At 42.3% G+C, this 21,853-nt stretch overlaps 1 protein-coding gene across 3 annotated transcripts in view; it reads left to right on the top strand.

The window, feature by feature from the left end:
* PTH1R (parathyroid hormone 1 receptor) overlaps positions 1 to 21,853 on the top strand; it is a 71,287-nt gene that overhangs the window by 10,481 nt on the left and 38,953 nt on the right. For 2 of the 3 annotated variants that reach the window (XM_074283109.1, XM_074283110.1), the window contains exon 2: positions 1,753 to 1,860. In XM_074283109.1, the coding sequence (XP_074139210.1) occupies positions 1,786 to 1,860 (75 nt within the window). In that variant the 5' untranslated portion in view covers positions 1,753 to 1,785. Of the gene's footprint in view, positions 1 to 1,380; positions 1,861 to 21,853 lie in introns of those variants that run through there. The other variant, XM_074283111.1, reaches the window with a different exon arrangement.

The following is a 21,853-nucleotide window of genomic DNA, read 5'->3' as shown; positions in this document are numbered from 1 at the left end:
GTAGCAGCCCCAGGGCCCAAAGCCCGCCCTTCTCCCGCTTGGCTTTGGGCTTTTTTGGAAACTTGCAAATATTTTCGGGAATGGGGGTGGGGGAGAGACTTAGAGAAGAGGGAGACAGGCATCAGAGCCAGAGACTGAGACAGAATAGTAGAGGCAGAGACTGAGAAGAGACAGATGGAGAGAGACAGCTACAAAAAGAGAAAGGTAGAGGGGAGGTAAGGAGAGACAGCCCCTGAGAGTCCCAAAGGGAGGGGAAGGGGACTCCTGGAGGAAGGCAGAAAAAGCCGGAGGGTAAAAAGATCTGGAGACACTGGGAGAGAAACAGACTGCAAGAGAGTCCGAAAGACCGGCAGACTGCCACGGAAGAAAAAAAGGAAGAGAGAGGGAGAGACAGAGACTGAGCTGGACAGGCAGAACTTCCAGGGGGCCGGGGGAAGGAGGGGAAGCAGATCCTGGGCCCAAAGACTGAAAATGAGGGAATGAGAGGGAAGCCGCCGGGCCGGCGGGCCAGGCCTGGGAGGGGAGGGAAGGGAGGGAAAGGGATGGGAGGAGAAGGGGCCGGGGCTGGGGACGGGAGCTGGCGGCCGCCAGCCTCCGACTACTGTAGGTTTGAGTGTTATTGCAAAGTTAAACAAGACTTTCTCCCCCACACCCAGGCGCTGTTTAAGTTGCAGAAAAACGCGTCCCTACCACCCCCATCCTTCCCCTCCCCTTCACTGTCTCCTTCGGCGCTTTCCTTCCCCCCCTTCCCTAGAAACCTGGAAAAGATAAAATTACCAGATCTAAAAATACACCCGGACTCGGGCGACCACCCCTCACCCAGCCCCGCCTACTCCCCCTCTGAGCCCGGACCACTCCCCTTCCCCAGCCCACCTCCCCTTTTCCCCCAGTCTAAGCCACTCCTCCCCCACCCCCGCCTGACCACTCCCCTTCCCCAGCCCATCTCATCCCCCTACTACCCCTTTCCCAATCCACTCCTTAATCCCTTCTCACCCACCCCCTCTCCCTCCTCATCACCACCTCTTTACCACTCCCCATCTCACTCTTACCCCAGCCCCCTTTTCACCCCCTCTACACCCCCACGTGCCGGCTCCCACACCCCCTAGCCTCCACCCCTCCCCACCCAGGGAGACCGGCATCCACACACCCCCCCTCAGCCTCCATGGCCCACATCGCTCCAGGCCCCTCTCCCACGTAGCCCCCCAGGATTCCACCCCCCTGCAGCCTCTACACCCCCAGGCCACACCCCCGTCTTAGCTACCCCCACCCCACCCCTAGAGCGTTGGACAAAACCACCACTCGAACTTCCCATTAAGGGGAGGGGGGAGTTGGGGGCGGGGCTGGGAGGGGGAGAAGAGCGGCTCTGACATATGGATGTGATTTCCCTGCTCCGAGGCAGATACCCAGCGAGCTAACCGAGCGCAGTGCGCTCTTCTCGCCCTCTCCTCCAGCTCTCCGACTCGGTCTTGCTCTCCCAGCACATGGAGCCAGCGCTGGGCTCTGGGGCTGCCCAGAGCCTCGGGTGGGGACGTCCGGAGCCCCGGGGCGGTAGCCTCTGTCTCCGCCTTTTTCTTGCAGCCTAAGTCTGGGAACGAACCCCCGGAGAGCCAGAGGAAAGAGGGCAAAGGGAGAGAGGGGGCGAGGGGGTGGAAGACGCCTCCTGCGCCCCCTCGGCTAACCCGAGGGCCTTCCTTTCTCTCATCGCCATCATCACCCTCCCCTCCCTCCCGGCCCGGCCCATTTCGTCCCCAGCCCCGCTGGACTCGGCCCTAGGGAACGGCGGCGATGGGAGAGCCCCGGATCTCGCACAGCCTTGCCTTGCTCCTCTGCTGCTCCGTGCTCAGCTCCGTCTACGCATTGGTAAGTCCTACTGTAGCTCCCTCAGCCTTTCCGACTATGTTCTCCTTCCGTGAGCGGGATGGGGGGCAGGAGGGGAGCAGGACCTCTAGGGAAAGGGTCTTCTGTTTCTCCACTGTGCTGAGATTTGCAGACACCTTCCATCCTTACCCAGAGGCAGACATCGCGGTGGGAGAAGGGAACCTAAGGCAAACGGGAAGGGGAAAGGTGAGGGACATTCTAGGGTGAAGAGGTCAATTTCTAGGAAGAGCTGGACTGGAGAGGGAGATAGAAAAAGAGTTGGGGGATAAACAAAGTCGAAAGGTTCCTTCAGAGGAACTTGATGATTTTGCATTTAAGACCCCCGTTTCTTGGCAGCTAAATATTTTAGGTTTCCCAAAAAGTCCTTTGAACTCTAGGAGGTCCCATTCAGAAGGGAAGAGCTATTTTAAGGACTTCCCCAGGGAATCCGTGGTGGATCTGTGTCTCTCTCGGGGGCTCTTGGTAGCCTTGTTTTTAGACATTCTCCTAGGTATCCTTAGTTTAACAGTGTTTAGGGATCCACTTCAGGAACTCTTGATGGGTCTGTTTTTAAGAGTTGCCTCAAAAGCCCTTGATCATTCTGTGTTCGGGGTTTCTATTCCCATGCACTCTTGTTAGCTCCATGCCTAAAGGGTCTCCTCGGCGGTTTTTGGCAGATCTGAGTTAAAGTCTCCTCCGTAAAGAGCTTTGGCTTTTCCCTCCCCAAAGGAGTTTGTGCTCTCTGTGTTTAGGGGTCCCCTTTCCAGTATTTCTGGATAACTGTCAAAATTTCTCCAGGACTTCCCGGCAGCTCTGCAATGGAGGTGGACCACCTTTGTCGCTAGCTCTATGTTTAGCAGTTCCCCCAGGAATCCTTGGTTGCTGTTTAGAAATCCTCCTTCCAGAAGTCCCTTGGGATCTCCTGTGTCTAAGGGGTCCTCATCAGTATTCTTAGCATCAGTGTGTTTAGATCTCCCTAAAGACATTTGATGGATCTGTGCAGAAGATTCTCCTCTCTCAGGGGTCCTATGTTAGAGGTTCTTTTCAAATGGTCCCTGGTCACTTTGTAATTTAAGCATTTTCCCACACACATATCCCAAGTCCTTGGATTGTTTTGTATTCTAAGGATTCTTGGCAGCCTTGTTATATGGGGGTTCCTTGAAATCTTCAGGAGGTCAGCTTCTCCCATCAAGAGTATTATCCCACTCAGCAAGAATATGGGATGTTAGGATAAGTAAGAGGCTGGAGAGATTGCTTCTCCTTCCTGGCACAATTTACTCCTTCCAGTACTTAGAGAGGTAAACTATGAGTATCATCTGCAGGGCTATAAATGATTGGGAGCAAGTATTCTTCAGAAGGAACAGGATTCCATCTCCAAGATCCCTTAACTGATTTATGAGTCCTGCATGCTCTAAATGGAAATTCTAGGAAGTGAGGTGACAATTCTCAAGGGAAGGATTAATCCCTATAGAGAAAGAGAAACAGGTTGAAATCAAAGGAGATAGGGGGTGGAGAAGAAAGGGATGAAGATAAAACTAAACAGCGAAAGGTACAGAAGTTTAAAAAAAAAGGCAAGAAGAGAGATTGAAGAGAGATCACAGAGGAGATCAATATAGGGAAGGAGAGATGAAGAAGAAAGAGCTAGGGAAAGGAAGGAAAGATAGGGAAAGGCAAAGGGATAGTAGCAGAGAGAAAAGGGGAGAAAATAGAAAGGGAATGAAAACAACTCTTTAAGGGGAAAAACTAAATCACAAACAAACCTCTAACTCTCTTCAGAAAAAGAATGGAAAGAAATGTGTGAAAAAAAATTCCTGCTAAGATAGCATACAATCTAGAAGAAGAGAGGGTGCTGGACTAGCTGATCATCTGACTAGTTGATATCTGTTAAGTTAAGGAAAACTGAGGCTAACATAAGGGAAAAGACTGGCCAAATAACATATACTAACTAAGTTTCCAAGCAGGGTTTCCCTCACCCAACACCTTCTTCATCAAGGGTGCCTAGTGGTTTAACTTCCCCCCCATTTCACAGCTACACTTCACATTACTACAAGGAATTCTTCCTCTTCTCCCCATTCTAGGATGTACCCCAACCCAGTTAGTCTCCACTCTTCCTGCCCCAATGTATTCCAGTCTCTCAGGATGCTGTTCTCTGACCCAGCTAATTCCCGATTGACTAAGCTTTTTGCTAACAATATTCATAATTGTAATAATTCATAGATTGTTAGAACTTGGGGACTGGAATCATCATCAGTGAAAGAAATGGGCTTCTGAGAAAACATTTCCTGTAATAGGAAGATTGATAGACTTGGAGCCAACAGACCTGGATCTGAGGGCCTTCAATGCAAAATTTGCCCATAACTAGTCTCACCATAGGAAAGTTACCTCTTTTCTATGAACCTCAGTTTCTTCATTTGAAAAATGATAGTGAATGATAAGAAAATCTTTAAGGTACTCTTCACTTCAGAGGTTCTATCATTCTGTGATTTCACTGATAGTGACTATTTTTCCCTCTTCAGTTGCAAAGGATACATATATAATTTCACATTAAATATACAATTATGTTTGTATCAAAATACTTCCAGCTCTGTGATTTATCTGTAATAATAGCTTACGTTAAATTGCTCTCCCTTACCCTGCTGGTGAGCCAGAAGCACAGCTGGCCCCTGGAGAGCATCTGGACTTGAGAACTGGGGCGTGGTCTTCTATTGCTCTTTGAGCTAGCTAGAGGAGGTAGAAGTCAGATTCTCATTGGGAAGAATATGGCCCCAGCCCCAGCCCCAGCCTGTCTGTCCCTCTGACAAACAAGCCCAGCGTCTGGTTAAGACAAAAGAATAGTCGAGCCATCTCTGAGTTGCAGATATCTCATCCGGACCTAGAATCTGAGCCAAACCCTACCTGGTTTTTCTCTCAGTCCCAAGAGTCTGACATCTAGTCTATGTTGGATTTCATACCTTTAGAGGGAAACTAGGTTCATTGGAACCAGTGGGAAGAAGAGCTTTGTTGATCTAAAGTGAGGATTCTGAGAGTGTGAGTGTTGGATGTAATGATATAAAGATATATAATGTAGGTGTACATTACATACACATACATATGTGTGTATGTATATGTATGTTTGTAAGTGTATATATCTCTCTAATAATAAAAAGTATATGTCTATGCAAGAGTATGAATGAATATGTGGGTATACATATATATATATATATATATCTTCAATGGTTTGTTAGAGAATATAGTGTGTCAAAATTTATATGTATGTGTGAATGTGCATCTATATAGGTGGGTCCAAATGTGGAAATATAAGCTCTTGGTTTTGTGCATGAGACAGAGAGATGAAGTGAAAAAAGAATATGAAGAGAGAGAGAGAGAGAGAGAGAGAGAGAGAGAGAGAGAGAGAGAGAGAGAGAGAGAGATTTGGAGGGATCAACATTCAGTGTATGGATAAAGTTAGAGGACCATGTACTATGGTGCTTAGAAATAAACAGAGAAAATATATAAATTCTGGGATCAGTGATTTTTAACATGAGTGAAAATTTGTATTTAGATGGAAATTATTCCAAAGAGCAGTTTTAACTATCTCCAGCAATATAGGTAGGAGTCGAAGAGGAAACAAAACTAGAATGTTTGAAGATCTGAGATCCAGGAAAGAATACATGGTAAATAGAAATTGAATGCTGGTTTGGAATTATCAGATGTAGGTTCTTATTAAAATCTTCCCACTTAGTACCTGTGTTACTTCAGGCATGTTTCTTAACTTATTTGGGGAAATGAAGGGATTAAGACTAGGTTTTCTCTAAAATTCCTTCCATTCTAAGGAAGGTGTTCTAAATTCCCTCAGTCTATAAAGTGGCACTTTAAGGTTCATGTTCTATGAGGAACCAGCAAGGTCTGGAGCCCCTAATTGTCAATTATAACAACTGACTTTTATGTAATGTTTTCCATATGTTATCTCATTTCAGATCAGGATTCCATTTATCTTCTTCATTTTGCAAATGAGGAAAGATGATAAGATTCTCAGATTCTAAATGGCAAAGGTTTTTATGTTAGGGCTTTATGATGAGACAATAGGAGCTCAGTGAGTGGGTTGGAGAGTCAGTGAGGGAAGACAAGCTGGAGCTCAAGAATTTGATCAAGGAGTCTGTGAAAAGAGGTTGAATTTATATTAAAGGATGGGGCCCAATGATGGGAATAAAGAGATTAGTGCTTAGTGATGAGAAAAATACTCTGTTTAAGGAATGAGAGCTCCATGAAGAGATGAGGAGTTCAGTGAAGAAATAGGAGCTCCTTCAATGAAGAATTCAGTATAAGGATTAGAAGATACTGTCTATCACACTGTTGGTTTTCGATGCCCAAAAAGATCTTCTTTCCTCCTTCTTTTCCCTAGTTCATCTGCTATCACCTCATCTATTTCTGGCCATTTACCAGGGGTCTGAACCCTGAGTGAGAGTCTGGCCAACTTCCAACTTTCCTCTTGCTGAGTTCAGTCTGTACCATCTTTCCCATGTCAGGGATCAATCAAGATATTTTCTCTACAATGGACCCATCAGCCTTGTACAAGTCACAAACACTGATGGATCATTTAGCCCTCCATCCAAGACTATAGCTGCTCATCAGCTGGGGCAGAGTGGAGACGGGAGATACAAAAACCTGCCATTAGACGCCACTCTGCCTCATCTCTCCTTCCCATCAGTAGAACTTGGCTCTTGCAATGAGGGTGGGTCACAGAGTCATCTGCACTTTCACTCCTAGTCTCCCTTGGAACTCATTCAATTCCTGAGGTTTTTGAGATAAGTAGTAGGGCTAGGGCACATTCTGTGACTGGGATTAAGACTTGGTTTATGTTTAGGTTAGAGCTCATTCTGACTAGGTTAAGTGCAAAAAACAGCTCCCGCTCTCCGGAAGTTCCTGATCTGTGAAGGAGAGCAAGTCAGGCATCTTGGATACAAAAATAAAAAATCTTTCAATCCAAACTCTCGTCCAGTGTAAAGGAGTTATTTGTTCACTTAGGGTATTTCTAGGCTGTATTCCTAGATGGAACAGAGTTTGGTGGGTTCCATTAAGGAAGTCTTCTTGGAGGGAGTGTTCTGTGAGATGGTTTTGGACTTTTAAAGGATGAAAAATATTATGTAAGAGTATGAACTTGTATTTAGTCAGAGGAAAGACTAAAGAATCATGTTTTCTTTCCTAAATCAGAGAATCAATATGAAATGGAGAGAGATTGGGATGGGAGGGTAGGGCTTTCTATCCTATTTTTCAGGACAGCCACATGATGCTTTCTTAAGAGTTAATAGGGGGCATAATAGTAGAAATAGCATTGATTTGGAAATCTCAAACCTGTTCCTAATTTACTGTATGATTTTAGACAAGTCCTTTTCCAGACTTAAGTTTCCTTCATTTTATAATGAAGAAGCTGGGTAAGATGATGTCTTTTTGTAGTTCACTTTTTTTTAAAGTTCCATTTCTACAGAGTTTAAAAGTTTGCAACAACCCTGGACAACAACTTTGATCTTGGACCATTTTACTTACATGTCAGGCAAATTTGGCTTAGAGAGGATTAGATGTCTTCCCCAAGATCACACAACTTGTATTACATCTGGGAATCCAACCCAAATCTCCTGATGCCAAATGCAGGGCTTTATCCCCTTCGGCCATGAGTTAAGACTCAGTCCACAACTCTCCCTAGTGTGCCAGAACCAGATTAAAATGTTAATTGGAAAATATTTAATGACATAATCAAATGTAATAAAACATAGATAATATTACATTTTAAAACAAAGTCAATATGCTGCCCACAGGGATGTATAGTTCAGTGCCCCTCTTCTCTTCTATCTGAGTTTGATATCACTGCCCTACACCACATTGCTTCTCATATTCTGTCCCAAGAAATTCAATGCACAGAGGGCATATCTTCATAATCAGCTTAATAATTTATGTTATATATTTTTTAAAACTCTGTTCAATCAATACATATTTATTCAGTGAATCCTTATGACATACCCAGCCTTGGACTCAAGTTTGCTTGTGCTTGTTGTCATTGTTATTGGGAAGAGGGGTAAGGAGGGAGGAAAAAGAAAAGCCAGCATTTGGCTGACTAAAAAGACCAGGTTCACACAGATGCCAAAATAACCTACATTTCCAGGCTCCCATGAGTTCACTTATCCAATGTGTGGTATACAATATACACAACACCAAGGCTTCAGGAGCTAAGAGGAAAGTATAAGGATAATGTGAACTTGGGAGTGTAGGATAATGGAGTTGAGGGTTGGGGAGGGGTCAGGAAGGCTTCCTGAAGAAATGAGACTCAATTTTGTCCTGAAGGTGGAGGAGAACTTGGTAAGGGAAAGAGGAGGAGAGAGGGCATTTGGGGCAGGAGCTCTGTATAATGCAGGAATGACCACAGTGAGTGATTTAAGGAATATAAGAGAAAATTTCTGAGGAAGAAATCCCCACTACAGTAGAAGGTCCATGTAAGGTTTACAAAGTGCTTTCTGTCACATAGGGTAGATAATGTAAATATCCTTATTTTACAGATGAGGAAGCTGAGGCTCAAAAAAATTTAGAATTGACTTGGCCACGGTCAAGTGGCAAAATTGGAACTTGAATCTAGCTTTTTTTTTCTCTAAGATTATAATACTTCTCACTATAAAAAGATTAACTTTGCCAATATTACTAATAATATTGTTCTTGGACAGCACAACTCTTTACTCTTCCTTAAAGGGATAGCAAAAGTTTTGGGTGGTGGGCATTGGGGGAGAAGAAGGCCATCCCTTTAAATATCTATTTCTTTGAAATTCAGAGATTGATGGAGAAAGGAGTTGTATTGGAGAACTTAATTTTTTTAAAGGAATTTTTTTAAAGGAAGCTGTGAATGAACTTTCAGTATTGATTCATTATATTTTTCTCTTTTTTCCCTATATTAAGAATTTTCTCAGGATCATTCTTTTTATATGTATCTTCAGTTCCTATTATCATATATGACACATAATAGATGCTTAATGAATGTTTGTTTATTGATTGGTTGCCTGTTTAAAGATAGCTCTTGGCTATCTAAAGGAACAGTTTATATTAAAAGTAGATGTGCTTCTAAGGGTGTTGGGACATCCTATCCCATTCTAGAAAAATTAGGATACAGGGCCTAAAATCGCATATATTCGTATGTGTATGTGTCAATGACATGTTATATTCCAGCTTTTATGCAATATAAGGGATAAGACTACCCTATACGGAAGATTTTGGGAGAGAAGAAAACCAATCTATACTTATCCATACTCATCAGCTTCAGTGTGTCAGGATGAGGCATAACTGTTAAGAGTTAAAAAAGATATTAAAATTTTTCATGAGTCATTTTACAAATGGGCAACTTGGAGCCATGAGACATTAAATGATGTATCAAGGGCATACAGTTTGTAAGTTGAAGTTAATTCCTAGCCCAGAGCTCTTTTTACCAGCAGAATCCTTGGGTGGCCAGCCTTTTCTGAGGTTAGGGAAGAAGGATCAGCTGATATAAGGGCAGTATATGTAGTGCATAGGGCACGATCTCTCAGACTGGTTGGATCCATTTCCCAGGACATCTGGATCCTCATGGCTGTCTGCTGTCCAGAATGAAAAAGCTGGAAGTTGCAGGCAGGAAAGGAAGTCCAAAAAGTAGGGAAGTGTGAGATATCTTTGCATCAGATTCCCCAACCCATCTCATTTCATCCTGTCCTCTGGTCAAAAGTCGCTGATGATCCACAAGTGTGTATTTTTTGCTATCTGCCTTTTCAATAACTATTGATCTCTTTACTCCCTGAATCTAGGCCAAGCTTCTAGCCCAAGCAAGCAATGTCTCTTACCTCAAGAGCAAAAAACACATTCAGAGGCAATAATCATAGTGGTGAAGCTATTGCTATTCTGGATGTGGCCACTAATATCTTGCTTGGGAGATGACATAAAGTGGAGCTCCAAGATGCTGCTTTTCTCACCATACATCACTACCACCATAGTATCATTACCATCATCATCACCATCCTCCCATTCTATATCATCATCACTGCCCTTTCTATCACCATCTTTACTTTCCATATCATCACTACCTTCTCTATCACCATCACTGTTATCTCCCTATCCTTATCACGATCCTCTCTACCACCATCACTACTGTCTTTTTCCCCTTCTTCATCACTACCCTATCCTCATCCTCCTTTCTAATATTATCAACTATTGTATTCATCACCCTCACTAGCATCTCTATCTCTGTCACCATCAACTGTCACCCTTATTAGTATCATCACTATCTTCTCACTCAATTATTATCACCATCATTACCCTAACACCATTAACCTTCATCCCATCCTCACTTTCTCTATCACCTTCACCATTCTCTATTACCTTCATCATCCCTATCACCATCTGAATCCCTCACTCAGTGAGGGAATGAGATTATTGCAAGGGATGGATAATCTTTTGATCTAGAATAATTTTCTATGGGAAGCAGGATCAAGTGATGAGGACCATTTGGAGGATTATTGGCAGGCAACTAAGGGCATCCAGGCTTAGGCTACTGTGTGAAAGCAGGACTAAATTACCCAAGGCAAGAGGGGTGAGGGGAGGAAAAGAATTTGAACTTCAAGAACTTTGTGTAGGAGGCACAAAGGAAAGCAGATGGCCTCTATGAAATTTGGGGGCAGAATCTCCATTTGCTTGATTCTATGCTTTCCTTCTTTCTCTTTCAATAATAATAGTAATAACTTTCATTTCTATAAAAATTTGAAGCATACAAGAAATTTTTATACTAGCCCTGCAAGTTGCGCAGTATTTTATTCCCATTTTACAGATGAAAAGACTGAGGCTTAGAGAAGGTAGCTTACCAACAACACATAGAAAGTAAGTCAGAGAGCTAAGACATATACTCAGAAGTGTTTCCTAATTCCAGCTCTAATGCTCTTTCCATCAAACCCTGCTGCCTTCAGGAAGTCTTTCCATATGGAAAACATCTAGGCAGAGAATGGGGAAAAGAAAAGTCAAAGAAGTGAAATTTGTCTCTCTTAGTGTCTCCTCAGCGTTGTAACAATTCATCTTAGAGGAAAGGTGAAAAAATGCTCGCTGAATTTAGACCTGGCTTCAAATCATGAAACTATCTCTTAACAGATATGTCACCCTGAGCTAGTCACTTCCCTAAGATTATAGATTTAGAGCCAGAAGAGAATTTAGAAGTCATCTAATCTAGCTCTCTCTCTCTCTCTCTCTCTCTCTCTCTCTCTCTCTCTCTCTCTCTCTCTCTCTCTCTCTCTCTCTCTTCCCTCTCTCCTCTCTCTTTTCCCCCTCCCCCCCAAAGAGACTGTGAACCAGGAAGGTTCAACAGTTTACCCAAGAAAAAGTGACAGGGAGAGATTTGAACCAAGGTTACAAACTCCATTTTTGCTGCATTCTGCTATCTATCTCCCTGAGCCTCAATTTCTTCCCCTGCAAAAGTAAGGGGTTGGAATAAATTATCTCCTTTCCAGCACTCAATCCCTCCATCCTGAGAAATTCCAATCTATTTAGAAATAGGGTCTGTCAGTCTTTTCCTGAATGTGCACAGCACTCCCCCTAGGGGTAGATTAGAGAGAGAAAGAACTCAAAAGCTTTCAGCAAGAATTTAGGATAGATCTGAGGAAGAACTGCCTAATGAAGAGAATGAGGAACCTCATGGAGTCTCCTTCCCCCACCCTCCCCACCCCCGCATACTAGAGTCGAGCAGAGGTGCCTCTATTCCCCAGAAAAAGCTGATTTATCTGGAGGCAAGATTTATCTTGAGGTATGATAACCTAAAGAAATGAATTCCAGGGCCCATAGCCACAGAATGAGGGGCAAGTAAGAAGTGTGGGGAAGCTGAGAAAGGAGTCTCTTTCATGATCCCTGAGGTTTTCTTTAGAGCTTGAGAATTCAGCACCTTCCTGGGAGCTGAGAAGGAACGATGTGGAATTTGGCAGTGGGGTTCAATAGAAGGGGAGGTTATGGAAAGTCAGCCTTCCTTCTGCGAGATCTCAGAGCTTTTCCTACATTTCAGCTGCCATCATTCCCTACAGTCACTGTCCTTTACCCCCCCCCAACACCATTATTCCTTATCATTTAACACCAATACCACACTGACAATACTACCTGCCATGGCAAAACCACTGACCATAACAATATCACCTATCATAACAGCATCACCTACCACGACCATATCACGTGCCATAACAATGTCACCTACTCTATACCATGACCATATCAGCTATCATAACATATCACCTACCTAATAATATCACCTACCATACAATATTACCTACCATAATATCACCTACCATGACCATATCACCCACAATAACAATATTACCTGCCATAACACTATCACTTACCATAACAATATCATCTACCATAATATCACCTACCATAACAGTATCACCTACCATAACAGCATCACCTACCATGACCATATCACCTACCATAACAGTATCACTTATCATAACAATATCACCTACCATAATAGCATCACCTACCATAACAGTATCACCTACCATGATAATATCACCTACCATAACAGTATCACCTACCATAATAGTATCACCTACCATGATAATATTATCTACCATAACAGTATTACCTACCATGATAATATCACCTACCATAATAATATCACCTACCATAACAGTATCACCTATCATAACAGTATTACCTACCATAATAATATCACCTACCATAACAGTATCACCTATCATAACAGTATTACCTACCATGACCATATCACCTACCATAACAGTATCACTTATCATAACAATATCACCTACCATAATAGCATCACCTACCATAACAGTATCACCTACCATAACAGCATCACCTACCATAACAGTATCACCTACCATGATAATATCACCTACCATAACAGTATCACCTACCATAATAGTATCACCTACCATGATAATATTATCTACCATAACAGTATTACCTACCATGATAATATCACCTACCATAACAGTATCACCTATCATAACAGTATTACCTACCATGATAATATCACCTACCATAACAGTATCACCTATCATAACAGTATCACCTACCATGATAATATCACCTACCATAACAGTATCACCTATCATAACATTATCACCTACCATGATAATATCACCTACCATAACAGTATCACCTACCATAATAGTATCACCTACCATGATAATATTATCTACCATAACAGTATCACCTATCATAACAGTATTACCTACCATGATAATATCACCTACCATAACAGTATCACCTATCATAACATTATCACCTACCATGATAATATCACCTACCATAACAGTATCACCTATCATAACAGTATTACCTACCATGATAATATCACCTACCATAACAGTATCACCTATCATAACAGTATCACCTACCATGATAATATCACCTACCATAACAGTATCACCTATCATAACAGTATTACCTACCATGATAATATCACCTACCATAACAGTATCACCTATCATAACAGTATTACCTACCATGATAATATCACCTACCATAACAGTATCACCTATCATAACATTATCACCTACCATGATAATATCACCTACCATAACAGTATCACCTACCATAATAGTATCACCTACCATGATAATATTATCTACCATAACAGTATTACCTACCATGATAATATCACCTACCATAATAATATCACCTACCATAACAGTATCACCTATCATAACAGTATTACCTACCATGATAATATCACCTACCATAACAGTATCACCTATCATAACAGTATCACCTATCATGATAATATCACCTACCATAACAGTATCACCTACCATGATAATATCACCTACCATAACAGTATCACCTATCATAACAGTATCACCTACCATGATAATATCACCTACCATAACAGTATTACCTACCAAAACAGCATTACCTACCATGACCATATCACCTATTTTGACAATACCATTGACAAGATTTAGCATGGAATACAATGTTTCCTTCCCTTATCACTATCAACACCTTATGAAGGCATCACCTGCAATCATCAATACCAGGAATAACAGAAGACATCTGATTCAAAACTTTCCTCTAACACTTTTCAGTTGTAAGGTCATGAGCTAGCTACATCTCCTATCTAAGCCTCAGTTTCTTTACCTGCTACATAGGTAATACCAGTAGGTCCTGGTTCACAGAATTTTTAAGAGGTTCAAGTGAAAATCAAAGCTAGACATGTCAGCTATTGTTATCATCACTGTCTCCTACCAGCATTTCCCCAAATACTTTCTATTTCTACACCATTAAAAGGTTTACAAAGCTGCTTCCTCACAACCATTATGTTGAGGTAATAGCACAAGTCACTCAATTCACAATTATTTATTAAGTACTTATTATTATCTTCTCCCATTTTACCAATGAGCAACCTCATGCTGAGATGTTAGTTATCTAGGGCAAGATTTGAACCTAGACAAAGGGTGTGCTGACAAATGTTTAACAATTAACTCTCTAGGGAGAATAATTCACATATGATACACTTGTATGTTTAAGCTGCATCCTTCATACTTTTCTCTATCACTTTCCTAAGTCCAGACAATCAACAAAACAATAAATCAAGCCCTGGCTTGCAATGTAAACTGATTTCCCAAGTGTAAATGCTCACACTAAAAATTTAACAATCAGGCTGTCAATTAGCTGACTGCAGCATATTGGGATCCAGTTCTCCTTACTCCAAAGCTAGCGGAATAAGTCTTCCCCTGGACCTGGAGTCAGAAAGACCTGAGTAAGGGCCTTGGGCACTTCCCAGCCATGTGACCAAGGTCAGTTTCCTCATCTTTAAAATGAAGATACTTATTGTAAGGATTAAATGAGGATGTATATAAAGTGCTTTACAAACCTTAAATTGCCATGTTAGGTGTTATTACCACTTATTTACCCTCAGCCCCACTTATCTACCAGCAGAATGTTGTCATTCTACCCTCATCCTCCAAAGAGGCTCAGTCACTCCAGGCTCTGGGGGGAAAGGCAAAGGAGCCAGTGCTTTGTTCCTTTTTTCCTCTCTCCAGTATCCAGGAGGCCGGATGCTGGTACTGCCCCTGAGCCTCCTCCCTACAGATCTCTATCTCCCTTGGATAGGTCTCTCCTGAGGTACTAAGCAGTTGGTTCCACTTCTCTCCTTCCCTCCCTCCACCTTCTCTCTTTCCCTCTTCCCTCCTCACCCTCAACTCCTTCAACTAAAACCTATAGGGCCTCAGGCAGGGGGCAAAGGGAAGTGGAAAAGAGCAGATGAGTCTGAAGAGTAAGGAGTCAGGGAAGGAGGACTGTTTGTTTGTGTTGGGTGGCAGGACCTTTCACAAACACCAATCTTCCCACTCTTCCAAGAGGAGACAGAGCTAGAATGAGGAGCCTGGGCTCCGGCAAGGGGGGAGAATGCGGTGGGCAGTGAGGGCTTAGCTCATATTGCTGGGAAGGAAAAATCAGAGTCATTTCCCCTCACCAACACCCACGACCCTTTTTACCACCATCATCATACCACTTCCCCACCCTTTGATTCTCCATGGCTGAAGATTATTCCATAATATGATGGAAATGTCTTTGGGTCTAGAGTCAGGAGACAGCTGAGCTTAAAACTTACTTCTGATACTTACTAACTTAACTTCCATGGACCTCAGTTTCTTTATTTGTAAAATGGGGATAATAATATGTGTACTAATTACCCTCCAGAGCTATTTTGCTGTACAGAAGACACTCTGCAAACTTGGGCCCCCATCATCTTTCTCTGTGGAACTCCATAAGGGTAGGAACCATGTCACCCCACAGAGATGAGGGGCTCCTAATGAGAAGTAAGCTCCCAAATCCTGCCTGCCCTCAGAGATTGCAATGTGTTCTCCTTCATGTCACTCAATTCTCTGTCTTTTCCTTTCAATCAAGAGAGAAAAGTAGTGATGTTGTACACAAAGGTAAAGATTGGACACCATGACCTCCAGACAGATCCTAGTTTTCTTCCCCCTCCCCAAAGCCTACCTCAAGGGGAGTGGGGATGAGAGCTACAGTCAGAGCTAAAAGACTTAGGCATTATGTCATCCAACCCCATCATTTTAAAGTAGGTAAATTACTTCCCCTGAAACCCACAAGCAACAATTCAAATAACCCATATTACTTAAAATGCAAACTTTAAGGTCTACAAAGCACCTTCCTGAAAACATCTCTGTTATCATCAAGTCTTATTGTTTCCATTTTAGAGGAAGAATTAGGATTAGAAAGCCATCAAGGTCAGGGAATTAATAAGCATCAAAGGCAGAATCTCTCCTGATTTCATGCCTAACAACTTTCCCATAGAAGATCTGGGATTCAAGTCCAGAGGCCTCAGACCCTAGGACCAATTTCAGGCCAGGACCCCCTTCTTTACTAGTTTCAGATCTGCCTTAGCAGAAGGGGATTTGTGAAGGGGAAGGTGGAGCCAGGCCTCTGAGAGAAGAGGTAATGGGAGCAGAGCAGTGAGGGGAAGATGTCTATCCTTTCTGAATCTGTCAGCTTTTTTTCTGTTTCCCTCCTAAGAGATAAGACTCTTCCTTGTGGAAAGTATGGTGGGAAAGCCCAGAAAGAGTCCAATAGCATAATCGACCACCAGAGGGATGGACAACAAACCCTTGGTCCTGGGCCAATATAAAGCCAGAAATAAGGTAGGGAGGTGAGGAAGGATGGAAATAAGGAAGAAGGAAGGGACTGTGAAATAAAGAAAAGTATAATCCTTCTTCTAAACCAGAGTATCTTTAACTTTGGGTCCACAAACTTGATTTTAAAATATATACTTTAGTAACTATATTTCAATATAAATGATTTCCTTTGTAATTTCATGTATTTACATTTTAAAGAATTATTTTGAGAAGGGACTCATCGTTTCAATAGATTCCTGAAAGGGGTCTATAACCCCCCCAAAAAAGGTAAGAACTTCAGGTATAGCACAATTCTGCCACCTGGGATCACCAGTTATTTAGAAGTCTCCATTAATTGGCTGATATTTTGCTATTTTGTATTATTTTTAATCTCCACTCACCAATAAGACCAAAGAACCATATGTTGTGGATGATGGTGACCCCTCAATACTGTCCCTAGCCAGTCAACAGGGGCATAATGTTTTATATAGGAAAATGGTCATATTTAATTCTTCAAGCTTAAATATATATTCCCAAGGCCAGGATGGTGACTCAGGATGAGGAAAGAGCTGCCCCAACAGAGAACTTCCTGAAGGACAGATACATGTTCTCCCTGCCTACCATTTTGCCTTTACATTGATTCTGGCATTATCTGTGATCTCCTGAGCCAAGAACCAGTTGGTGGTAGTTAAGTTCTGGATACTTCTTCTCCCATAGAATCTTGGCCAGCAAGGCACTTAAAGATACTTTCAGAAATCATCTCCTCCCACCCTTTCAATGCTATATGGTCAAAGGAGAACCAATAGTCCTATTAAAGATCAAGAGAGAAGGGCACCCTTTATTTACTCATTAATCATTCACTCTCTTTGGATCATTCATTCATTCACTCATTTGTTGATTCACAAATCATTCATTTACTCACTATTCATTCATTCATTCACCAGAATTCACTTATGCATTCACTCATCCAACCATTTATCCAGTAAATTCTTATTAAGCTCCTTTGTATTCAGTCCAGTGCTAGAGATTATTAGAGGAAGAAAAGAGAAGCCAAATTCTCTGACCTCAATGAATCACTAGTTTGATCAAGGGAAATAAACCTAAAAACAGGAAATAGAGATGATATAAAGTGGGCTATAACAAAAGTTAGATTGCTGCAGATAGTCAGACTTGTAGATACTCAGAAGAGCAAGAGATTACTGTGCATAGTCAAGGAAGATTTCTTGGAGGAGACAAGAATTAAGCTGAGCTTTGAAGAACTGGGAAGAATCTAAAGAGGCAGAAAGAAAAGGGGGACACTCCAGCCAGGGGGGAAAGCCTGAGCAAATACAGAGGCAGGAAAGACACTGACTTGTGAAGGAATGTCGGGATTGTATCTGCTTCTGGTCTACCCCTGACTTCTATTTGCTGTGGCTCAACAACCACTTTCTCAACCCAAACTCAGTGAACAGGGATTTGGTGGGTTCCAGATGCATCTGTTGTCTGAGTATGGGGAACCAAAGGAGCTAAGGTTTGGGGGGCCAAGGAGTTGGGTCACTTGTCCAGGTCTTAGGTCTTATGGAGGTTCTCTCAGACTCTGGTACCTCTTCCATGCCATTGTTTTTTATCTAGAACAGCCCTTCTGTGGGTCTAGCCTGAATCTTTCTTCATTGAATAGCAGGTTAAGGCAGTAGAGAATGGGGATGTTCTCATAATCAAAAAACCCCTGGCTGCAAAACAATAATCTCAGATCAGCTCTCCTAGCCCTACTTTCCCCATTCTGACCTCAGAAATGGGACTCCAAAAGAAAAGGTGGGTAAGATTGAATCTTCTGGATGAGGGGTACAAGCTGGGTTGGGAGCCAAGTGAGAGGAGAAGGACAACAGCTGGCTGGAGACATAAAGAGCCATCTAAGCTAGGGAATGAGATGAGCAGAAGACCTGACTCAAAGAGACACACAAAGAAATCTACCACATGTGCAAATCCATAATGATGTCCCCAGGACAAACACAAAGATTTAGACAACACAAAGAACACAGAGACAAAACACACAGATGTAAATGCAGTCAAGATTCAGGGCTTGTCTGTAACCAGGATTATGGCTCAGTTGGGACTATGTTCAGAATAGGCAGAGGACTATGTAGATGATATAACTTGCTACACCAATATGTTTTTGTTACTCAGTATCACTAAATCTCAGCTCTGAAAGGGGCCCCAAATCCAGGCCAACCTGAACAAGAATCCCCAGCAAACTGGCCAGATAAACAACACAGAAGTAATCTAGATCTTCATACCAAATTTCACAATAGTATACAATTGTATAACTAAGTATGATTATCATTGCTTGTGGAGCACAAAGCCAAGGGGACAGATAGCTACAAACTGAGCTAGGATATGTCTCCCCTCAGAATACTTAGCCTTGGCCCTAGTCCCAGCTCTCTGGCAGAGTGGCAAAAAAAGAGACTGGAAACCCCCAGAGGTTATTGAATCTGTCATTTGGTCAACCAGCTTTCTGGTTAATTGATTGGCATGGAAGCCATCAAGTCAGCTAGAATGTCCAACTATGGGTTTATCAGTCAATTATACAATCAGTGAATTATTTAATCATTGGTTGGCCTATCAGTCAGTTATTCAAGCCATCAGTCACCTGGTCAGTCATCAGTCAGCTGCTCAATCAATCAGTCATTCTATTCATCAATCAACTTATCAGTTGTTCAGATGATCATTCAGCTGACCCATATCTACATGCCAGAATTCAGAACTCTCTTCTCTGCTCCAGAAGGATGGGTATCCTACATTCTGAGTGGGGAGATCCACCAGGGAAGAAAGATCCATTCCTTCACCTGTGTCACTATATAAATGATGGGGAGCAGATCCCCATCCCCATCTCCGCTTTACTTTTTTCTCAAGGCAACCGGAGTCTAGAAGAGACAGGAAAAATGTTTCTCTAAGTCAATAATGAATATTTTGAATGCACAGAAAAGTGTAAACACCTCAGCTTGGTGATATAAGGAAAGGGAAAGAGATGATGACAAGATTATGATGGTGATGAAGGGTGACAGGCATTAGGATGGGGATAATAATGATAATAGTGAGAATGATGGAGATAGTGATAGATATGGTGGGAGTAATGATGAAGATAGAATGGTGAGGGTGATTGGCATTAAAAAAGGTGGTAGTGATGGTGATCAGGACAGAGATAATCATGGTGAAAATGGCAATGATAGAGATGGAATGGAAAAGCATGTCTTTATTAAGTGCTTACGCACTGTGCTAAGTCCTGGGAATGCGAACAGAAAATTTCTCATGGAATCCAATTATTTGGGGAAGACAACATGTAAAGGATAATTCATATTCATGATCAGTCAGAAAGTCCAAATAACATTTAAATTATAGTGATGGTAATGGTGGCAGTAGAATGGTAATGGTAAATATAAAAATGGTGATGGCAATAATGATGGTGATAGTTTTAAGAGATGGGGCCCCTACTATCAAAGAATCCCCAGAAAAGGCACAAAATATATCAATGACAACATCTCAATAAATGCAAGTAATTATGGTACAAATGGAGACCTTCATGGTATATGGATGTCAACCAAAGAAAATATCAAAATGGGGTTACGAAAGAAGGCTTCATGGAGAAGACTGAACAAAAACCACCCTAGAATTAGAAACCCCAAATAGCCAGTGAGTGAGTCCAGAGATCATGTCCTCTTTCCGTCTCCTTTTCCCATAAACATATTTTCAGCAGCTTCTCCCAGCTAGCCACTCCCCCTCCCTGTGGTCCTCAGTGCTCAGCCTTTATCACCTCCCAAGTTCCACATCTCCTGCCTCACTATTTAGTTGCCTTTTTCTGCCCTCCTCCCTATATCTCCAGACCTTTAGTCCCTGCTGGTAACTTGGGAAGGGGAAATTGAAAAGAAATAAAAGTAGACTCAGTCCCTAGGGGACTGAGGAATGCTGTGGGTAGATGTGTCACGCCATGTTGGCTGGGCAAGAGCCAAGGCAAGTGGCGGGGCTTGGGGAGCTTGTGGTTGGGCCCTAAGCCCTCGGGAAAGCCGGGAGGAGAAGGCGGGGAACAGGCATTTGGTTCCAATTGAAGAAAGTCTGGAGCCAAGCCTGCTGTGAGGGAGCCCCCCCACCCAGGCCCTCTCTTCCTCTCATACACAGAGCCATAGGCCCTCGGACACATATAGAGATTCATATAGGCAGGCACACACAGACATAGTCATGAATTCGGAAACAGAAACATACACATTTAGACAGATCTATGTATTTTATACTCAGAACAGGAAGAAAAATACATACACACAGGCTCTCATATTCCCAGATGTTGAGTATCCCCAATGGACACATATACACACAGAAGATATTTGAAATTCAAATACAACAGACATACCTGCACTGGCCCTCAAACAGAAATTCAAGCACTCATAGACATTTATCCACAAATATATTCACTTGCCCGGGTATCCACATATAAAGACATGCAAACATATCAACATGCACAGATATGCAGAGATATATATGTACACAGACATCGAGAACTCATACATAGACAAGCACAGTTAACTGAAACCAGTAGGAATCAACTCTCTTCAGAGCCAATTGAATCATCATTGGTCCTGGAAGCCTTTACTGCCAGAGAGATGTGGTCAATTAACTTCTCCTTCCAGCTCCTGACTCCCCCTTCTCCTCCTCAACTCTCACTCCTAGCTCCCGTCTCTCACTCCTACATCATTTGTTCTCCCTCCCTCTCAAAGGGAACCTTTGGCTGGATAACCACTCTTGACTGTGTCTTCAGCAGCCTTAGAAGGAAGCTTTAGAAATCTGAACATCCCATTTCTCCTTCAAACATCTGGGAGCTTAGGGTCTCACTCTCAGCAACTTTATGAGCCTTTCTCAGGATTCCATAGCTGTCTAAGAGATTTTATATGATCAGGGGAGAAACTTTGCATTGTTTGCTGAATCTCTGCTTTCTTAATCACATTCTTTATCAATTCTGGGAATTCTCAGATACCTCTGTTCCAATCAATCAAGACCCACCTCAACCTACTTGGCTAAAGCCATTACTATCTGCTTGGACTACTGAAATAATAATTAAATTATAGAATATTAGACCATAACATGGCTCTGTTCAACAATGAGGTGATTCAGGTCAATTCCAATAGACTTGTGATGGAGAGAGCCATCTGCACCCAGAGAGAGGACTATGGGAACTGAATGTGGATCACAAGATAGTATTTTCACCTTTTTTATTGTTGTCATTGCTTGCTTATTTCTTTTCCTTTTTGATCTGATTTTTCTTGTACAGCAGGATAAATGTAGAAATATGTTTAGAAGAATTATATATGTTTAACCTATATTGGATTACTTGGATTAGAGGAGAGGAGGGAGGGAAG

This window comes from Sminthopsis crassicaudata, chromosome 1 (genome assembly GCF_048593235.1).
Source record: "Sminthopsis crassicaudata isolate SCR6 chromosome 1, ASM4859323v1, whole genome shotgun sequence".
Lineage (NCBI taxonomy): Eukaryota > Metazoa > Chordata > Mammalia > Dasyuromorphia > Dasyuridae > Sminthopsis > Sminthopsis crassicaudata.
The sequence above is the reverse complement of the archived record's forward strand: the minus strand, read 5'-3'. Positions and strand labels throughout refer to the sequence as shown.